Source organism: Tripterygium wilfordii, chromosome 3 (genome assembly GCF_013401445.1).
Source record: "Tripterygium wilfordii isolate XIE 37 chromosome 3, ASM1340144v1, whole genome shotgun sequence".
NCBI lineage: Eukaryota > Viridiplantae > Streptophyta > Magnoliopsida > Celastrales > Celastraceae > Tripterygium > Tripterygium wilfordii.
In genome coordinates, this window is record NC_052234.1 from 7351316 (window position 1) to 7371011 (window position 19696).

The 19696-nt window shown below is 36.9% G+C and overlaps 1 protein-coding gene and 1 non-coding gene across 3 annotated transcripts; both read left to right on the forward strand.

Moving 5' to 3' along the window:
- Positions 1 to 3310: 3310 nt before the first annotated feature.
- LOC119995735 lies at positions 3311 to 3415 on the forward strand. The gene has a single exon (XR_005467696.1). It is a non-coding gene; the product is annotated as a small nucleolar RNA R71 (small nucleolar RNA).
- A 6900-nt stretch (positions 3416 to 10315) lies between these two features.
- LOC119987684 (MACPF domain-containing protein At1g14780) lies at positions 10316 to 14475 on the forward strand. Of its 2 annotated transcripts, none has more exons than XM_038832608.1 (8): positions 10316 to 10667; positions 10806 to 11047; positions 11693 to 11888; positions 12188 to 12268; positions 12374 to 12557; positions 12867 to 13036; positions 13517 to 13581; positions 13708 to 14475. In XM_038832608.1, the coding sequence occupies exons 1-8, from the start codon at positions 10425 to 10427 to the stop codon at positions 14324 to 14326; spliced, it is 1800 nt and encodes a 599-aa protein (XP_038688536.1). In that variant the 5' UTR covers positions 10316 to 10424; the 3' UTR covers positions 14327 to 14475. The 2 variants fall into 2 exon arrangements, with proteins under 2 accessions (XP_038688536.1, XP_038688540.1); XM_038832612.1 differs by having other exon boundaries at positions 12191 to 12268.
- The last annotated feature ends 5221 nt before the right edge of the window (positions 14476 to 19696 follow it).

The following is a 19696-nucleotide window of genomic DNA, read 5'->3' on the forward strand; positions in this document are numbered from 1 at the left end:
GTAGTTAAGTTGAGCATCATTGAGAGTGCGGCTAGCATAGTAAATTATATGCAGAATTTTGTTCTTCCTTTGACCAAGAACCCTCCCGTAGCATAATCACTAGCATCACACATGAGCTCAAATGGAATGTTCCAATCCGGAGAAGTGATGATAGGGGTTGTAGTAAGTCTCTCCTTGAGAGTAGTATAAGCTTCCCAGCATTCCTTGGTGAAATGAAACTTGACATCTTTCAACAATAGCTCACACAAAGGCTTTGTGATTTTGGAAAAATCCTTGATGAAGCGCCTATAGAAACCCGCATGCCCCAAGAAACTTCTCACCTCTTTAACTGAAGTTGGTGGAGGGAGTTTCTCAATAGTCTCAATTTTAGCTCTATCCACTTCAATGCCCTTTTGTGAAATTCGGTGCCGCAAGACTATCCCTTCTTGCACCATGAAATGACATTTCTCCCAATTAAGTACTAGATTGGTTTCTTCACATCTTTGAAGCACCATGGATAAATTTTTCAAACAAGAGTCAAATGTTGAACCAAAAACAGAAAAGTCATCCATAAATACCTCAATTGTGCGCTCCACCATATCACTGAAAATACTCATCATACACCTTTGAAAAGTGGCCGGTGCATTGCATAAGCCGAAGGGCATCCTTTTATAAGCAAAAGTGCCAAAAGGACAAGTGAAGGTAGTCTTTTCTAGGTCTTTCGACGCAATTGGAATTTGATTGTACCCCGAATAACCATCCAAGAAGCAATAATAAAAGTGTCCTACAAGCCTCTCTAACATTTGATCAATAAAAGGCAAAGGAAAGTGATCCTTCCTAGTGGCATTGTTGAGCTTCCTATAGTCAATGCAAACTCTCCAATCGGTAGTACTCCAGGTGGGAATCAATTCATTCTTCTCATTTTTCACCATGGTAATCCCACCCTTTTTGGGGACAACTTGCACCGAACTTACCCAAGAACTATCCGAAATGGGATAAATAATTCCCGCATCAAGAAGTTTTAAAATTTCAGCTTTCACCACATCTTTCATATTGGGATTTAGTCGGCGTTGATGTTCCACTGAAGACTTGTAGTCCTCCTCTATTAAAATACGATGCGTGCACATAGTGGGGCTAATACCCCGAATGTCCGCTATTGTCCACCCCAAATCCATTTTGTGCTCTCTCAACACTCTTAAGAGCTTGTCCTCTTCCTTCGGATTCAAATTTGAAGAAATAATAACTGACAAAGTATTAGAATTTCCCAAGTAAGCATATCGAAGGTGGGAAGGGAAAGGTTTCAATGTAAGTGTAGGAGCTTCCACAATACTCGGTTGTGGTCAAGAAGGTAAGACACCAAGAGGTTCAAATTTCTGGAATCTTCTCGGTTTAGACTCTTTCATGGATTTTAAGCAATGCATGAACTCCACCATATCATCATCACCACACTCTAGAGCATCCTTATTCACCAAAAAAATCTCAAGAGGGTCTTGGCAAGAAGTTATGGCATAAGTGTGAGTCAAGATATGATCCACAGCATCAATGCGAAAACAAGATTCTCCGTCTTCCGGGTATTTGGTGGTTTCAAACACTTTGAATGTTACTTGTTCATCTGTTATTCTCAACACCAAAGTTTCTTTTTCCACATCAGTAAGAGTTCTCCCCGTATGTAAGAATGGTCTCCCCAAAATAATTAGAGTATTAGAATCCTCCTCCATATCAAGAATAACGAAATCCACTGGAAAAACCAATTTGTCCACCTTGACAAGGACATCTTCAATGATACCACGGGGATATTTAATAGATCGATCCACCATGACAAGAGACATTGTAGTGGGACTGATTTCATGCAAACCAATGAGCTTGGCTATTGATAGTGGCATTAAATTAATACTCGCTCCCAAATCACATAGCGCCCTTTCAATCAACGTGCTACCAATGGTGCAAGGAATGGTGAACCTCCCGGATCTTTCTTTTTAATTGGAAGTTTTTGCTGCACTATCGCGCTACACTCCTCCATCAATTGGACACTCTCATAATTTCCTTTATAAACTTTGCATAGATAGGCATTTGCTCCAAACCCTCTGCAAAAGGTATGTTTATCTGCAACTTCTTGAACACCTCAAGGAATTTTGAGAATTGAGACTCCTTCTTGGTGTTTTTCAACTTTTGTGGGAAGGGAATTAGAGGTACATATACTTTAACCGGAGCTGCTGGCAGTGAACTATCAGGCCAATCCAACTCAACTACAAATCGGGGTTGCACGTTCCTGCTCTGGTGTAACTTTTCAGAGTTTTCAGCTTGATCTGTAGCTGTCTCATCAATCGGGACTTAGGTCGAACTATCGAAATTTCTCTCTGCCTCTATTTCAGTTTCAGCTTGAATGGGGGTCCGATCGATCGGGGATGATGTCCGATCGATCGGATCTGGGCTCTGTGACTCCTCAGCTGCATTTTCCTGAAATTATGTATTTTTTTAGTTTTTTTGCTTTTTCAACATCTAGATCTACAGCAGTTTTCACTAGATTCCCATTCCGTAAAGTAATAGCATAACAATGATCTTTCCCTTTCGGATTCACTTCCGTTTGGCTAGGGAGTCCCCTTTTTCTCTAGATGATAAAGCATTAGCTAGTTGCCCCACTTGTATCTCAAGATTCCTAATGGAAGCCCCTTGATTCTGAATCAACGATGCTTGAGTTTGTAATACGGAATCGGTCTTGCTAATGAAGTTGTTTGTGTTATTGGCTAATGCCTCCATACTCCCGGCCATCTTGGCAAACATTTCATCAATGTCCATTTTCTTCTCTTGGGCTTGAACTTGTTGACGAGGAGGGTTTTACACATTCTGATTATTGCTCCAAGAAAAGTTGAGATGATTCCTAAACCCTGGATTGTAGAAATTTGAGTATGGATCATTTCTTGGCCGATTGTAGTGCCCACCTCCAATAGCATTAGCTTGCTCACTTTGAGAAGATAATGCATTACTAATCAAGCATTCTCCGGTTTGATGGCTAGCACCACAATAATCACAAGGCACTATAGGCATCCCTTGGACCACATATACTCCTTGAGGAGAATTCATTGTTAAAGCATCAATCTTTTTAGCCATAGCGGCCAAGGCGGTCATCACGTCGGCATCTCTTGGACTGCCTTGCCTTTGTGGTAGCCTCTTCGTAGGCCAATAAGTATTCATCTTGGCAACCTTCTCAAGCAAAGTTCGGGCCTCCTCTTTAGATTTAGTCATAAAAGATCCACCCGTGGCTGCATCTAACATTTGCCTCGTTGACATACTCAATCCGGAATAAAATGCTTGATAAACAATCTACTCCGCAAGTCCATGATTAGGATAACTCCTCAAGATAGCCTTGAACCTTTCCCAAGCTTCATGGAAAGATTCAAGATCAAATTGGGAAAAAGTCAAGATATCATTCCGGATTTGAACCGCTTTCATTGGAGAGAAAAATTTAGATAGAAATTGCTCTAAAAGCTCATCCCATATAGTGATGGAATTGGGAGGGAGTGACATCAACCATGCTTTAGCCTTATCCCTCAAAGAGAATGGAAATAACCTCAAGAGAATTGCATCACGTGAAGCACCATGAATATCAAATGTAGCGCAAATGTGCAAGAATGAAGCAATGTGCACATTTGGCTCTTCATGAGGAAAACCATGGAATACAACGGAATTGGATATCATGGTGATAATAGCTGACTTGATCTCAAAATGAGTGGAGTTGATAGGTGGATACCGGATACTAGAAGGAGTGGTATCCCAAGTTGGTCGAGCGCATTCCTTGAAAGAGCGAGGGTCAAATTGCCCTGGTGGCCTATCTATCTCATTAGCTCCATTTCCACCATTTGCATTATGAGCACCTGCACCATTATTATTTCTCTCATTCAAACCATTGCCACCAACGGGCCCCGCACCATTCCTTCCATCCAAATTGTCTCCCATGCCTTCAACTGGGTTATTATTTTGCTCCCGTCTAAGCATACGAAACGTCCTCTCAATCTTTGGATCCAAACTAATCAAATTCGAGCTAAGAGTACGTCTTCCTAAGCTCATACAAGAGAAAGAATATCTGCAGAAAATTAAAACCAAATTAGCACAAAAGTAACCTAAATTGACACAAAAATAAAATTGCCTCATTCTTCGGCAACGGCGCCAAAAACTAGAGGTGAATTATTCGCAAGCGTACAACTCGCACAAGTAATAAAGAGTGAATAGAGTATCGTTCCCACGAAGATATATTGGCAATTTCAATTCAATGTCAATCCAAGTAATTATCACACTAAGATGGAAATGCGAATTGTTGGTTGTATTTTATCTGATGCTAAATAAGTAATTAAGAGATCATTAAGTAAATGACAATTCGGGTAATTAACCAAACAACAAACAAGAAATTGAGCTTTCAAGAGAAGTAAACACTAGGGCTCCTAATATCACCACCTCTTATCCAATTGAACTCCATTGATTCATTAATTCCCAATTCTCAATTTAATTGTTGACAATCGATTTCCCAACCTATTCAATGTTCTATTCCTAGATACACCAAAAGTGTTTTCAATATAAATCTCTATCATTCCTAACACTCGGATTTATATATTGAAAACCCGTTAAGTAAATGGAAATCAATAAATGATTGCATAAGTCATAAACCTATATTCCTATGGTTCATGCAACCTACATTCTCTATGAATTCCTGCAACCCTAGGCATATCCTTTTGGTCTCAACCTAGGCTCAAAATTATCCAAATGGTGATCAAGCATTTGAATGCAATAAACACATCCACAGAGAATCGACAATATAAAGAGAGATTCAAGAATAATAAACTAATTTCATTCAATATTCAAAGAGGGGTTCCATTAGGACCCCTAGTTAGAGGATTAGTTCCTCATAACTGGGGAATAGAAACCAAAATCCGAAATAGCAGTCATTAAATACAAGAACAAGGAAGAATTAAAGATAAAACCCCTGAATCCCCTTTGCTCAAGCTCCAATGACTGCTGTAGACAAGTCTCCCAAAACCATTGATTGTTCTTCCAAAGTCCAAAAGTTCCTAAAACCCTAAAAATCTATGCTTTTATACTCCCAAAAACCCTAAAGTCGTTTTTCTAACAAGTCTGTGTCGTTTTGAATTGGACCCACTTCATTTGAGGGTAAGTTCGGGCATGTAGAAATCTTCAGAATCGTGATTTGGGACTGGCCAATCGATCGGGCTTGGACACCTATCGATAAGAGTTTCTCTCGGGCCATTTACAGCTTCAAGGTTGTCCGATCGATCGGATTTCTACTCTGACTCCAATTTTCATCATTTTCTATCCATTTATGCCCCAAGACCTGAAATAAGCAAATAACAACTCTTTAGGCAGAATTAATTCCAAAACTACTCTAAACAAAGCAAGATTACATGTAAAAGGATGCACAATTATATGTATATAATTGGCACATCAGTAACCAAGGACAGTTCTGAGATCATTGCAGTGAAGTGAGAATCTCTTCAACATCGTGCTCAGTCATGTCAGCTTGTTTAGCCGCTTCTTTCCTTCAACTTTCCTTTGCCTTGAAAAGGTTTCTATTTCCATCACCCTTGGTTTGGAAGATTCGATCATGTTCGCCTTCGGTTCCTTAGTAGAATTAGACTTCTTCCTATTGTTTTCTTCAATACAAAAACAACAAATTAAGTCTTCAAGAGTAATCTCCTTCCTCTTGTGCTTCAGATAATTCTTGAAGTTTGACCAGCCTTGAGGCAATTTCTTAATCATAGTAGCCACTTGGAATGATTCACTTAGTGACATTCCTCTTACAAAGAATTCACTAAGTGACATTCCTGGGTTTTGTATTTTTTCTCCAACTTATCCCACAGTTGCTTGGAAGTCTCGACATTACAATAAACACTGTATAATGAATTTACCAAACCGTTTAAGGATATAGTTTTTGCATAGGAAGTCTCCATATTTCCATACTTGTAATGCACCGAGAGCGGTGACGTCAAGCTTTCCTGCGATAGGTACTTCGCCAAATTAATCGTAGTCAGGTAGAAAAACATCTTTTGTTGCCATTGTTTGAATCCAACATCAGTGAATTTCTTTGTTTTTAGGTTGGAGTCATTGGGTGTGGCATCACAACAGTTTGTTGGATCTGAGATCCAACACCAGAACCCAAGACCGTATGGCCTAGACCAGTCTGTTGACCAGTACTAAGTCTTGTCGTATGCCTTGAACCCACACCACTAGAGGTAGTAGTGGTCGATTGGCCTAAATCAGTAGCAGCAGTATGTGCCTTGGCTGCACTACCAGTAGAGGCATCATCACCAACACCTTGGATCACAGGGATATCATTGTTAGCAACTATCTCCTACAGCAGCACACGATAAACAAGTTAATTTATCGCCTTAAGATTGTTTTCGTAATAGTAAAAGTTACAGAAAATAGAAGACAGAAAGCAAGAACAATTTTATTGATGAATAATAAAACCGTATACAAATCAAAGCAAAGAAATAGAAACAGATCCTGATATCTATTTACAAAGGTGAGCTTTGGGTACCCTCGAATCTCCTTAACGTGAGAGATCATGCCTATTGGATGCTTAGCGGATTGATAAGCTTAACCTCCCAGATACAACACCTTAATCTGAACTCGATAACACTACGTGGAATAGGTCTCTATCGAACTTGCTTGAATTGGTAGCACTCAAGAACGAAAAACAGGAACGAAACTTTGATAGAGAGAGTATTTTTGGTGTAGTTTGGAAGTCTTCCACCACGGCGTATTTATAGTAGAGGAAATACAAAAGTCCAAAAAGAATTAGAACTCCTTTACAAGCACAAGTTTGACACGAAATTGAATTTCATCTCTTAGTAAGAGATAAGAGGTTAAGAATTTCATTTGAGAATAAACTTTATCTCGTAAAGAGAAAAGAATTTAATCAGAGAAGAAAATTCATCTCATTAGTATTTAAACAACCAACCAATTGTAATTGAATTAGGGCTCTAGTGAAACTATGACCAATTTGATTGTATTATGACAACAAGGTAGCGCTTGATATTGTTCACAATCCGGTTCAACAAAACTGAACAAAACATATGGAAGTTGATAATTTTTTTATCAAGGAGAAACTGAAAGCGAAGATTGTAAAGGCTCTAAAGATTCAGTTTGAATATCAATTTGTTGATGTTCTTACAAAAGCATTTTCAAGTAGATTATTCTCAAAGTTTATTGACAAGTTGGGCATGTGCAACATCTATGCACCAATTTGAGGGGAGTGTTGAAATCAAGAAATTTATTTGGTGACTAAGAAATTGTATTTACTTCTTGCTTGGTAACCAATAATTACAATTACTTGTTTGCTAGGTAAACCTTCCAATAATTGCTTTATAGGTTTTTCCATGTGTTGAAGATATCCTGAAGGCTGAAAGTACAACTAAATTGTTTGAAATCACCTAGTAGTTATTATCAACACCATTTGAAATGATAGTATGGATGTTATTGGCTATTTGCAAATATTGGGAATGGGAATGGGAATGAAAATGACCATTACAAACGATACCTTTGGTTGTATCAATGAATGATGATAGTAATATGGATTAAAATGTTTGGTATGCTAAATATTTGCTGGAATAGAGTAGGAATGAATTATTTTTTGATTGAAATACCCTTATCTCTTCATAAATTTTCAAATATTGTATGATTAAAACATTTACATTTATTATATTTTAAAAATATTATTATATAGATTTTATAGATTTTAAAATATAATATTTTATTATTTTTTAAAAATATATTCCAACAAGTATAATTATAATATTATTTTCAGTGGGCAAAATATGTGAGAATGGAATAGAATAGAAATGAAATGTTTGTTGACAATAATACCTTTATGTTTTAATGAGATGTTTTATTAATGGGGATATAATAGTATAAATGCAATAGCCATTCATAGGAGAGGCGGGAATGACCATTACCACCAACAAGGAAATGACCATTCTCATGGTCATTCCATTACAATGCTCTCAAAACCAACAAAACATCGGAGTGATAATAAAGTGGTGTAAGATTCATTATCATTTCTTGGTCAAAGGAGCAACCAAACGTACCCATAGTGATCAATACTTCTCGAAAAGGTTTAGGGAAAATCTTTGAGACTTAAAATTTAGGAAATAAAAAAGAGTATTTCTATTTGTATAATAGCAAGTCCATTGGTACTACTTTAAGAGTAATTAGAGCCAAAATCTAATATGATCCAATAACTTCAAATTTAGATGTTTCACAACCCAATATGGTTGGATGTTGAGTACTGCATCAAGAAATTATGTGTAATAGGACAAAAAATAATGATGAGTTTTTTTTTTTTTTAAACTGGGAAATCTCAATCCAATTGTCACTTTGTGACCCCTGGGCTAGATTCAAACTCCGGACCGCACCCTCACTTTGCAATAGGTCCAATTGGGCACCGGCTTAAGCCCCATGGCCCTGTGAGGATATATCGCAAAGAAATATTCATGCTACCTGTTGGAATCGAGCTTTGGACACAATTACACCTAATCCAATTGATTATCAATTGAGCCACCTGTCGTTGGTAGTGACATGGTTTAAAGGAACCCTAAGGCTGGAATGCTATCGAGTAGTCAGTCGAACTTTAAAGGAATATTTAATTTTTGTACTATATTGTCTAAAGAAAGGATTGAGATGAACAACTTTACCAATTAATATTGGGAAAGCAAGAAGATGTTATGTATTGTCTCAAGGAGGATAAAAATCTATCTGACCATTTGTTTGTTGAAATTTAAAATTTCCAACAACTCATGCGAGGAAAGATAAATGGTGGAAGACCTCATTCTCTGAGGGGCATACAAGGGCAGTGGATGTCAAATATTTCTCTGATCGAAAATACATAGATTAGAGATAAGATAGCTTGCTTTGAATCTTCCAAAGGGAGATCCCCAGTCTGATCATTTGAAGGAGGAAGCTTGTTGGTGGGGAAATGGGAAATTTTTACTTCTCATAACGTTTTGTTTGGAACAAAATGAACTCAGCTCAAAATTGAGAGAAAACTTGATAAAAGGTAAGAAAGAATAGTTTCGTTTAATTTATAGAAAAGCCGAGATGCGGATCAACGGTCAATAGAGAAGTGACTCTTTAATATCTCTCATCCGAGCCTTCGATTTGGAAATCGCCTCGATCAAAAACATGCATTGACTTCACACCTTTACCTCACCAATCAGATCGCTCGTCTAAAAGTGTGAGGGGCATGTGGTGATATCAAAAATATCCTCCAATGATATGTCGAGAGTTGGTAATAAAATGCCAAGCTCACATGTTGACGAGGTCCCGAACAAACATCCATTGAGTTGCCGACCAAAGCACAACAATGGTGTCGAGCAGTGCAAATGGTGTCTGATAAGCACCATCCCGAAAACCCTCTGGTGACTAACAACACAAGGAACCAAAAGCTCTAACAAAGTAAGGTCCTATGAGAGGAAAGGAAGAATGGAAATTCGCTCACGAAAACTCTCTTAAAAATCAAGGAGGAAGAAACATTTCCTTACTAAAATTAGGCTACCCTAGAAAAAAGGGGGTCTCACTGCCTGGTAATTCTAAGTCTCAAAACTTAAAACTTTGTGTTATTAGCAAAAGAGAGAGTTCCAAAGTAAAGAACACTCTCAATTTCCTGATAACACTAGAACTTATTAGAGCATCCGAGAGTCCCTAGGGAAACAACTCGGGAAATCCATAGCCCTACCTTCTCTTGTGCAGGTCATCGAAGAAATAGCCAAACAATCATTTTTTGACAACTAGCCCGACCATCCTGATACGTCAAGAACTCGAGTAAGTTTTGGATGTCATAAGCGTTAAATGTTACATCTCTAGCCGATTGATTTAATGAAGTGATCGATGTAATTGTAGTATAAAATAAACATTTAGTGACCCAATTGGAGACAATCAATTTTGGGTAATGAGTATATATAACGGAGCTTGACTCGTAAAGTAAACTCTCTTTTAATAACCACGGGTATAGTTTACTCATTCTATATCATAATGTTGATATTTTCTTCTCAAAGATAAGATAATTTAATTGAATTTATGCTATTTGAATTTCAGGAAGAAATAGAGGAGATTAGACTAACCTCTTACCGCTGGCACTTGTATGCAAATTAATGTGAAATGTGGAAAAAAAACAGTCCTCCAAACCAAGTCAAGTCCATTAGTCGGGTGTGGAAGCGATTGGCTACCAGTCAGAAGTACTAATTAACAGTCAAATCAGACAATGAAGACAAACATGGAAATTTCCTTTCATTATATACCATTCTTTTTCCTCTTCACACTTGGCGCTGTATACCCAGTCTCGGCATATAATATTCTCTTCCATAAATCTTCCTTTATTTTTCCCTTCTCACATAAATCCGGCACAAGAGATTCTTCAAAGAGAGAAAAATAATCAGAAGATGAGTACTGATATTGGTGTTGTGGAGAGAGCTATAAGCAGCCTCGGCAAAGGGCTTGATTTCACATCTGATTTTCGTCTCAAATACTTCAAAGGCAAAGAAAGATTGGTTCTACTCAACCAAACAGAAAAGAAAGAACTCTCCGTGCCAGGTTTTGGATCCATCAAAGATGTCTCCGTCGACATCAAATGCGATAAGGGCGACCGGGTTCGTTACCAATCCGACGTCCTCGAGTTTAGACAGGTAATTATTATGTTTTTATATATATATATACAAGTCATGAGATTATATTCTTAACTGTTTTGTGGTATATATGCGCATATATATATATATATATATATATATATATATATATATGTATGTATGTATGTATGTATGTAGATGGTTGAAAGTTTCAACCAAGCTTGTTTGGTTCCCGGGAAAATCCCTTCCGGGTTATTCAACGCCATGTTTGGATTCGAAAGTGGGTCGTGGGCAAGAGATGCAGCTAACACAAAGTACTTGGCAGTTGACGGCTACTTCATTGTATTGTTTAACGTTCATATCCATCGTTATCCGCTCCTTCTATCCGATGATGTTCGTAAAGCAGTTCCAAACTCTTGGGATCCCTGTGCTCTAGCCAGGTAACTTATGTACGTATTACATGTAGTTTTATATACATCCAATGCCTTTGTGTTTGTTTCTGGCCGAATCGGATTAATTTTTCTTTTCTGGGTTCTTGCAATATCAAGAGAAGAACACATGCAAATACCCTGATCGAGTCGAATTTGCAATTTTTTTTTATTTTTTATTGTAAGTCAGCTATTGTGGTGGGAAAGCTAGCTAGGTAGAACAAATTTTCTGAGATACTTTTGACTGAGAAATACATATATAGATATGTACAAAGACTTGGTCAAAAGAAAGTTCAAGATTATTTTTCTTTCATGTTAAAACATGGTTAAGGGTGTTTGAAGTCCTTTTGTTTGACTAATAATTGTTTGAATCTAGAATGCAAATTAAATAATGGTTAGCACAAAAGTCAAGAATAGACTCTGCATTAAATAAAGAAAAAAAAATCATGGAATTCAATACGTAATGAGGAGCTGTTGTGATCTAAGAGTGACACGTTCTTGTTCTATTTACTAAGAATTAATACCCAAAAAAATCTTCCACACTTGGAGCAATATATTTATTAATTATTTGAAAAAAAATCTTGTTTGGTGAACAATCAATTACCAAATATGCCGATTTAATGACCAGATCATATCATATATGCAACTTTTGGACAGGTTCATAGAGAAATATGGAACGCACATCATTGTGGGGTTGGGGTTTGGTGGACAAGACGTGGTTTTAGTGAAGCAAGATAAGTCTTCAAGTTTGGGTCCATCACAACTTAAGAAACACTTGGACGACCTTGGAGACCAATTATTCACAGGGACATGCACGTTCTCCTCCAAAATTAACAAAGACCAAAAGTACAAGGTATTTAATTTATCAATAATGATAGGGATCTCAGTAATCAGTATCTCAATTTTCCCAACTGTCGAGTGTACGTAAATGATTTTATTTGCATAGTGTGGGATATATGGAGCTCACGAATTCACTTGAATCTTATATGCTCAACTCAGCCGCTCAATCGGATAACTAGGATGTCAAATTGCTAAGATCTTTTATGATATTTTCGTTAATTTATTTACTTCAAAATCAATTAACAACATTGTTTTATCTTGTCTCCTAATTAATACTTGGTATTTAAATTTGTTGGTTGACTTGAATTGTAGCAGCAGCTGCCAAGAGCCTTCAATGTCTTTGATCCACAACCCGTCACCTTCAATAGTTTCTCATCCATCACCTCAAAAGATGTAAGTTTGACTTACCATTTCTTCTCATACATGGCACTTGTTCATCTGGTATAGAAAATGAAAGAAAAATAGATGACGTTGAGATGGCTAGGTCGATAATTGCAGGGAATTACTGTCACTCTGGCGAAAAGGGGAGGTGATCCTACGGCCATCAGCCACCATGAGTGGCTACCAACAGTTTCTACAATGCCTGATGCGATTCAATTCAACTTCATACCCATCACTTCTCTCCTTAAGGACGTCCCGGGAAATGGCTTCTTATCGCACGCTATCAACCTCTATCTTCGTTGTAAGTTCTTTCTTTTCTTTTCTTTTTCAGTTATGATAGAAATTGCAGCGCAGCAATTGGAATCATAGTTACCTCAGCTCAACAACAGGTATCACAGTTATCCCAACTGTCGAATTATAAATACAAAATTTTGTATGCATCATATGGGACATGTAAAGCCCACGAATTCACTTAGATAATGTGCGATAAGTCAACAGTTGAGATAACTGGAATACTTAACTGTTGAGATCTTTATAATTTTTTTTTTTTTTTTTGGGTATATGGAGCTAACTGTCTGCCAATCAAAACATCTGTTATTATTTATCGCAGACAAGCCTCCGATATCTGATTTACAGTACTTTCTTGACTTCCAAACAAGCAAGATGTGGGCTCCCATTCACAATGACTTGCCACTTGGTCCTACTACTAATAGAGCAACTTCATCGCCTGCCCTTCACTTCAACTTGATGGGTCCTAAACTTTTTGTCAATACTACCCAGGTAAGTCCATATATGTTTTTAATTACCATACTACATACATAATTAATTCCTCTTAATAAGCCAATTGATTTTACTTGACAAATTCAAATTTTAATTATTCCATTTCTATATATAGCTCGCACGTATTTATATAAGAGAATTCCTCTACACATATATACACACGCATGTATAAGAATTGTCTGCCCCTACTTTATGGTGGTATAGGCTATCTGTGGATTAGGATATCCCCTGCAAATTCTGAAATTTTCTATTTTAAATGAGTAGCGATGGTTGAGCCACATCTGCTATTTAAACGATTTTGCTTATATATGGTCACATTCAGAACCAGGAAGCTTGTAAGAAGGATTTGAAAAGAAAATAATCTCATTTAGGCCATTTGATACTTAGTATGGGGGAAATTATTCAATCGTCTTGACATACCATGTGTGTGTGGTACACATGTACATATTTTTTCATTATTATCTTCCATATTTTGATTAGGTTACAGTGGGAAAGAGACCAGTTACCGGAATGCGATTATTTCTTGAAGGCATGAAATGCAACAGGTAATTTAATATCGCATAGGCATGATCCATTTTAGAATTATATATCAATCTCCATTTATTATTGTTGATGTCTATACAAAATTACAAACCCTAATATATATACTAATCGATGGTGCTTATTTTCAGGCTAGCCATACACCTTGAGCATCTGGTAAACACTCCAACATTGATCGAAAACAAGATCGGCGACACACAGCTATGGCGAGGATCAGAAGAGATCGCGGATGCTCGATACTTCGAAGGTGTTTCAGGAAAGAAATTCTCACACATATGCACAATACCAGTAAGGTATGATCCCAATTGGACTACAAGAGCGAATGTAGCCTACATTGTCACAGGAGCTCAACTTCACACCAAAAAACATGACTCCAAAACTGTTCTTCATCTCCGGCTCTTGTTCTCCAATGTTTCAAATTGCTTTGTCGCTCAATCGAATTGGATGCAAATGTCGTCCGAATTTTCTCAGAAATCGGGTATCTTTTCGGCTATAAGTACATCCTTAACGGGAAATTTGGCAGTAAAGGAGAAGGAAGAGAAAGTGGTGGTGGATTCAAGTGTGTATCCTTCAGGTCCTCCAATGCCAATTCAAACACAGAAGCTTTTGAAGTTTGTTGATACTTCAGAGTTGCGTAGAGGGCCGCAGGATAGTCCGGGACATTGGTTAGTCACCGGGGCGAGGCTTGATCTGGAGAAAGGGAAAATATGTCTTCAAGTCAAATTCTCTCTATTGAACATATGTTCCTAAAAATTGTGCAAAAGTGACACAAAAGACTAAGGTTTTGTTTGTACATCAAAAAAGATTATTTGATTTGTACATTTGGAATGTATATTGAATTGTCGCATTTCAAACAAATGAGAAATCTAAAAAAATTGGGGTAATAACACTTTTGGTCATTGAAAGATTTCCCATGTTCAATAGACTGGGTACGTTGACTGTCCAAAACTGGGCAAATCTACCCGATGGTGTAATTTGGCACAATTTAAATCTTCGGTGTATCGAATTAGCACAAAAAATCTTTCAATGTGTAAATTGGAACATTAAAAATCTTTCAGTGACAAAATTTACTATTAACCCTAAAAAATTATCACTATGAAATTTTTTTGTTTATACTTGAATGAAATGATCATAAACTAATATTTGCAACGTTTTAACGAGACGAGATTTTTGCAATTTTGTAATAACTTTGGCTGACGTGTACATTTTAACTTTAGACTTGTTTATTAAAAAAAACTGTAGACTTAAAAAGTTCCTTAAAAGTAAAATTAAATACTGAAGGAATGTCAATGGGCCAACGTGACTCGACTCAAAATAGTTATGTAGGGGCGCAAATTGCTACAAGACAAAGTAATAACTATTTTGAGGTTCTAGTATCATTTAATTAAGGTGTTTTAGCACTTAGTTAATGTATTTTATTGTGTTTTAACCTAGTTTTACACTTATAACAGTTTTCCTCTGGTATTTTAGGAATCAAACCTGATTCGAACAAGTTTTCTCATTTTTGCAATGAGGTGTCCAAACAACCTCCCTAAGTGTCCGGACACTTCCTATAAAAAATGAAGCAGAGCTTTTGATGAATACCATATGTCTGGGCACCTACGGGAACCCAGATAGCTATCGCGTACTTGCACTCCAAAAATTGATTTTAAGAGGGTTTTTGGGCATTAAACATTTGTAACCAATGGGGAATAGTTTCGTAAGGATAGATAAATTTTTTTAGATAGAAAAGAGGGCTACAACCCTAATTTTTCTCATTGTCTAACATTCACAAGCCTCCATTGTAGTTTCTCTCTTTAGGTTTCTTTGGTTTCCTGTGATTTCGGTTGTAAACATTGATTTTCTTCAATAAAATTGATGTTTATCTTCACTATGATGAGTGGCTACGTCTATTTTCTAGTTTTTAGTCCTGAACGGTGGGTGCAAGGTTTCAATTACTTAAGATATGCTTAAAGAGTCGTAGCTTCGATCTCTCTCCATTAATTTCGTGATAGTTGTGTGATTGGTTGTATGAGAATAGCATATTGATCGTGTCCTTGGATTGTCTAGTCTAGGAATTCAATTTAATGTGTTTGATTTGGAATTGTGAAATCTCAATGCATGATTTCCTTGATTAATTGAGTTTTCCATTGCATAACTATTAGTTATGTGTATTGAACATAGGGTTTTGGGTTAATTATGGAATATGCATAGGAGAGTTAGGGTTTATTGGTCTGTGAGTGTTAAACTAGGGTGCTACCCAAGTCGAGCTTCAAGGGGAACATTAATCCATAAAATTAGGTGTCTATCCCTTTACATTCATCATAGACCAAGAAGCTCAATGGCCTCCATATAGGAATCAAAGTCTCTAGCCCCAATTCCCTTTGCATATGCATGATTGGTAGTATCGCACAATGCATTATGTATGGTTGTGGGTGTTTACAATGTTACCTTGAATATGAGAACTGAGTATCCAACGGGACAGATTAGAGACTAGGTTTTTAGCTAATTGTTTTCAAATCAAATAATCCTTTAGTTGGTTACAAAATGTGTTAAAGGTTACCAAGTCTTTCGGCCCATGTCATTTACTTGATTTTATTTGTCATTCGTTACATTTATTAGTGTTTGCTAATAATTGCATTCGTACACTTCCAAATTTGCATACCGCTTCCTTGTGGATTCGATACCAATCTCATCGGATTATTACTTGTCAAATACCCTACACATGAGGTAAGTACACACACTTTGGTGTCGATCAAATTCTTGCACAAACACTTGCCACACATCAATAACACATCCAAACCTTTTACAAATATTTATATTCATCTAAAAGTGCAGTTAACCAAAAAATTCAAAGAAAACAAAAAGACGAAGAGAGAGATAGATTCGTAATTCCAAAATAAAATAGAGATTGAAGAGAGAATGAGTGAGTCGAATCTTGTAGAGGAGGAGAGACAGAGATATATAGCAAGAGGTAGAGAGAGAAGAGAGAGGCGTGAGATATGGAGAGAGAAAGGAGAGAGTTTTGAGGTAGGAGATGATATAAAGTGTATTAGGTTATGTAATGTATGGGGGCATTGGCAGTTTTGTCCAAGAAAAAGTCAAGTACGAATTGGTATAATTTGTTTGACCTTTAATTTAATGGTGCATTATGTTTAACTCAGGGATTTCTCAATAAATTTCCTTAACTTAAATGTTTTGATTTTTATAATTATATATTTGTGAACTTTTAATTTTTTGTTCTCCATAATAGTATATTTTGACAGTATACACTTTTTTTTTTGTTACGGATAACCCACCCAAGACACGGTCATACTGGAGTTTGTCTTATATGGTAAGTCCCAAACACTTAAAAATTACACACACACATATATATATATATATATTGTGATATAACATTTAGATTCTATATAAATTATTAAAATTGGTCATCATTTTTTTGTAATATAGGAGCCATATTCACTACACTTTGGGCATGAAAGAGCATGGTTTACAAGCTACAATAAGCATAGAAGTGGAGGTAGAGCCACAGAGGATTGAAAGTAAATAAATGGGTTAAAGATCATTGAACGGAGTCATGCTAAGAAAGTAGTCAACACTACCAGAATATGGGGTGTATGGCAGCGGTTATCCTGCAATGGTTATTAGACTGTTGCTAAATAGCTAATTGGCAACGGCAAAATTAACCGTTGCCATAAATATTATGTTTAGCAACAGTTTTTGTACACCTATTGCTAATATTAATGTTTTGCATCAGTTAAAGTCAACCGTTGCCTGTACTTAAAAAGAGTGCAACAGTTATAACAACGGTTGCTAATGATTATGCTTTTAGGCAACGGTTATCGTAAACTTGTTGCTAATAAATTTTAGATCGTTGCATAAAGTTGTCAATTGCAACAGTTATAATAACTGTTACAGTAAATTAAAAGACCGTTGCAATACCCTTTTGCAACGACGCTTTCTGCAACGGTGTTATGAACTGTTGCAAATATTACTAGCAACGGTTTAATATAAGTTTGCAACGGTTTCTAACCGCTGCAAAATACCCCAGATTCTAGTAGTGCAAGTTTGTAGACGTGAAGTCTGTGTTTGACGTAGAGTGATTATGAATCTCTCTTCTTGTTCTTCTTGTAGTCTTAATGGTCTTCAGTGGTGACCATCATCTCCTATTTTCCTAGCACGATCTTGACCTGATCTGTCATGCAGATCATAGGAATATGTATTCTTTCTTATTGCTTGAGTTGATGGGTCAAAACTCTTCATAACTACAACACCCTCAAAGTAATAGGGATCATGGTGAAAGTTTCAAGTTGTGTTCCTTCTTCAAGGTGGATGTGGGAACACTCGGAACATGTTGCCTACTCCACTATTCTATTATGGCTTATAGTTATCGTACAATATTAGGAAACGTGACTGAGTTAATTTTGGAACTTGTAGGCTGTAAACTCTGAAATCTCCTAAGCTTCCTTTGTGCTTATCCAACTAAAATCTCGGTAATAAGTTAACAAAATTTTTTAAAAATTAAATAAATTTTTTTGACAATGAGTCCTTACATTTTAGGCTTCCGGACAAACTCTTCTCAAACAGTCCTAATTTTTAGCAACTACCTCCCATATTTCAATTAAAAAAATCAGATTATCTACAAGATGAACAAACATAAATATAAAATCTTCTTTCTCTTGCCACATTTCCACTTGTGATTGGATATTCTTAGCCATTGGTTGTTCTCACGATGTCACATGTCAAAAGGTGACTGGAGGTCACTTTTGGTACAAACAATGGCCCCCTCCAAACTTTCCTCTTATTTAAAGAGAATGATTTTTTATCCAATCACTGATTTGACATACTGTTAGCCAACATTTACTGCTATACGTTTGACCTCCACAAAACCTCTTACAAGCATAGAACCCTTTTTTCTTTCCCTCTGTCTTTTCATTTCTTCACTTTCTACTTTGTTTTAGATTTCTCCTCCTGCAACCTGCCTTTGTTTCTCTCGTGGCGACCCTTGGTACCAATCATCTACCATCCAGTCTTGTATATCAAGTTCAGAAAATAATAGTAAAACGAGGAATATCTGTCAATGCTCACCCATTCCTACAAGTGCCAATCACTATTTTCGACCCTGAGGGTTATGCCCTAACTCCTTCTTTCTCTGGCTCAGTCATTAGTACCTTTAGTTCGAGAATATGTTGAAACAGTTGGGCATACATGACTTCCAACTGATAAGTGAATACAAGGTTCACATAGACAAAGCTCACCTCTCTACTGCTGCCCAAGTTTGGGATGTGGATACTAATTCTTTTCACTCCAGAGATGGGTTCATGAGTCCCACTTTCCAAGATCTGGCCTTCATATTAGGTCTGCATCTGGATAGTCTCGAAGCCAACAATGCCATAGAAGCTCCAGAAGGTACTTCTTTTACTTGTCCTAGGTTTATAGATTCTACTTCTATTGGCTCAAAGCCTATGTGGAGAGTAAATAAATGATCTCAGAAAAGGAGCATACTCTATTCAAAGATCACTCAAGAATTCACTAGATTTACTTTGTCCTGGGCTCATGGTGTTGTATATTACTTCGCTCTAATGGTCTTAGCCCTGGTCTACAGAGCTCTGAGGTCCTTCATTGAATCTTGTTTTGAAAGTTGTTCAGGCCCTCTTTGGATAATACAACTATGGTTGTGGGCGTATTTCAAGCCTTTTCACCCAGAGCACAATCCTAATGCTTCTAACCTCAATTGTTTTGGCCTACAATTTAAAAGAGTGAATCCCTTGAGTCATGACTTCAAAGATTGTTTTTGTTATCTTTATCAGGACTTCACCAGCAAGGATGACTTATCTTGATTCCCCTTTAACCTTATACAAGCTCTTGATTAGCTGAGTACATGGCTAAATGATCTTGAGTTGGCTGAAGATGTTGCAAGGACTATATTGTTGTGGATAATATCCTTTCATCTCGTGACCTGCGATACTACTTCAGTGAATCTCCATATAAGAACAAGTGTGGAGTGGAATATCATAATTTTGCTCGGCAGGCCCGACAATTTAGACTTGTCCAAATGGTTCCTCTGCCTCCATATCTCTCTGATAATAAATTTTTCACTGGCAGTCAATTGATGTTTTGAACCTATACTTGACCTATTGG

What these genes read in the sequence shown, in the direction of transcription:
- LOC119987684 (XM_038832608.1), top strand. Translation starts at nt 10,425, where the DNA reads ATGAGTACTGATATTGGTGTTGTGGAGAGAGCTATAAGCAGCCTCGGC. An exon ending in TATCAACCTCTATCTTCGTT is followed by an intron (nt 12,558 to 12,866) that starts GTAAGTTCTTTC and finishes TATTTATCGCAG; the next exon opens with ACAAGCCTCCGATATCTGAT. An exon ending in GAAGGCATGAAATGCAACAG is followed by an intron (nt 13,582 to 13,707) that starts GTAATTTAATAT and finishes GCTTATTTTCAG; the next exon opens with GCTAGCCATACACCTTGAGC.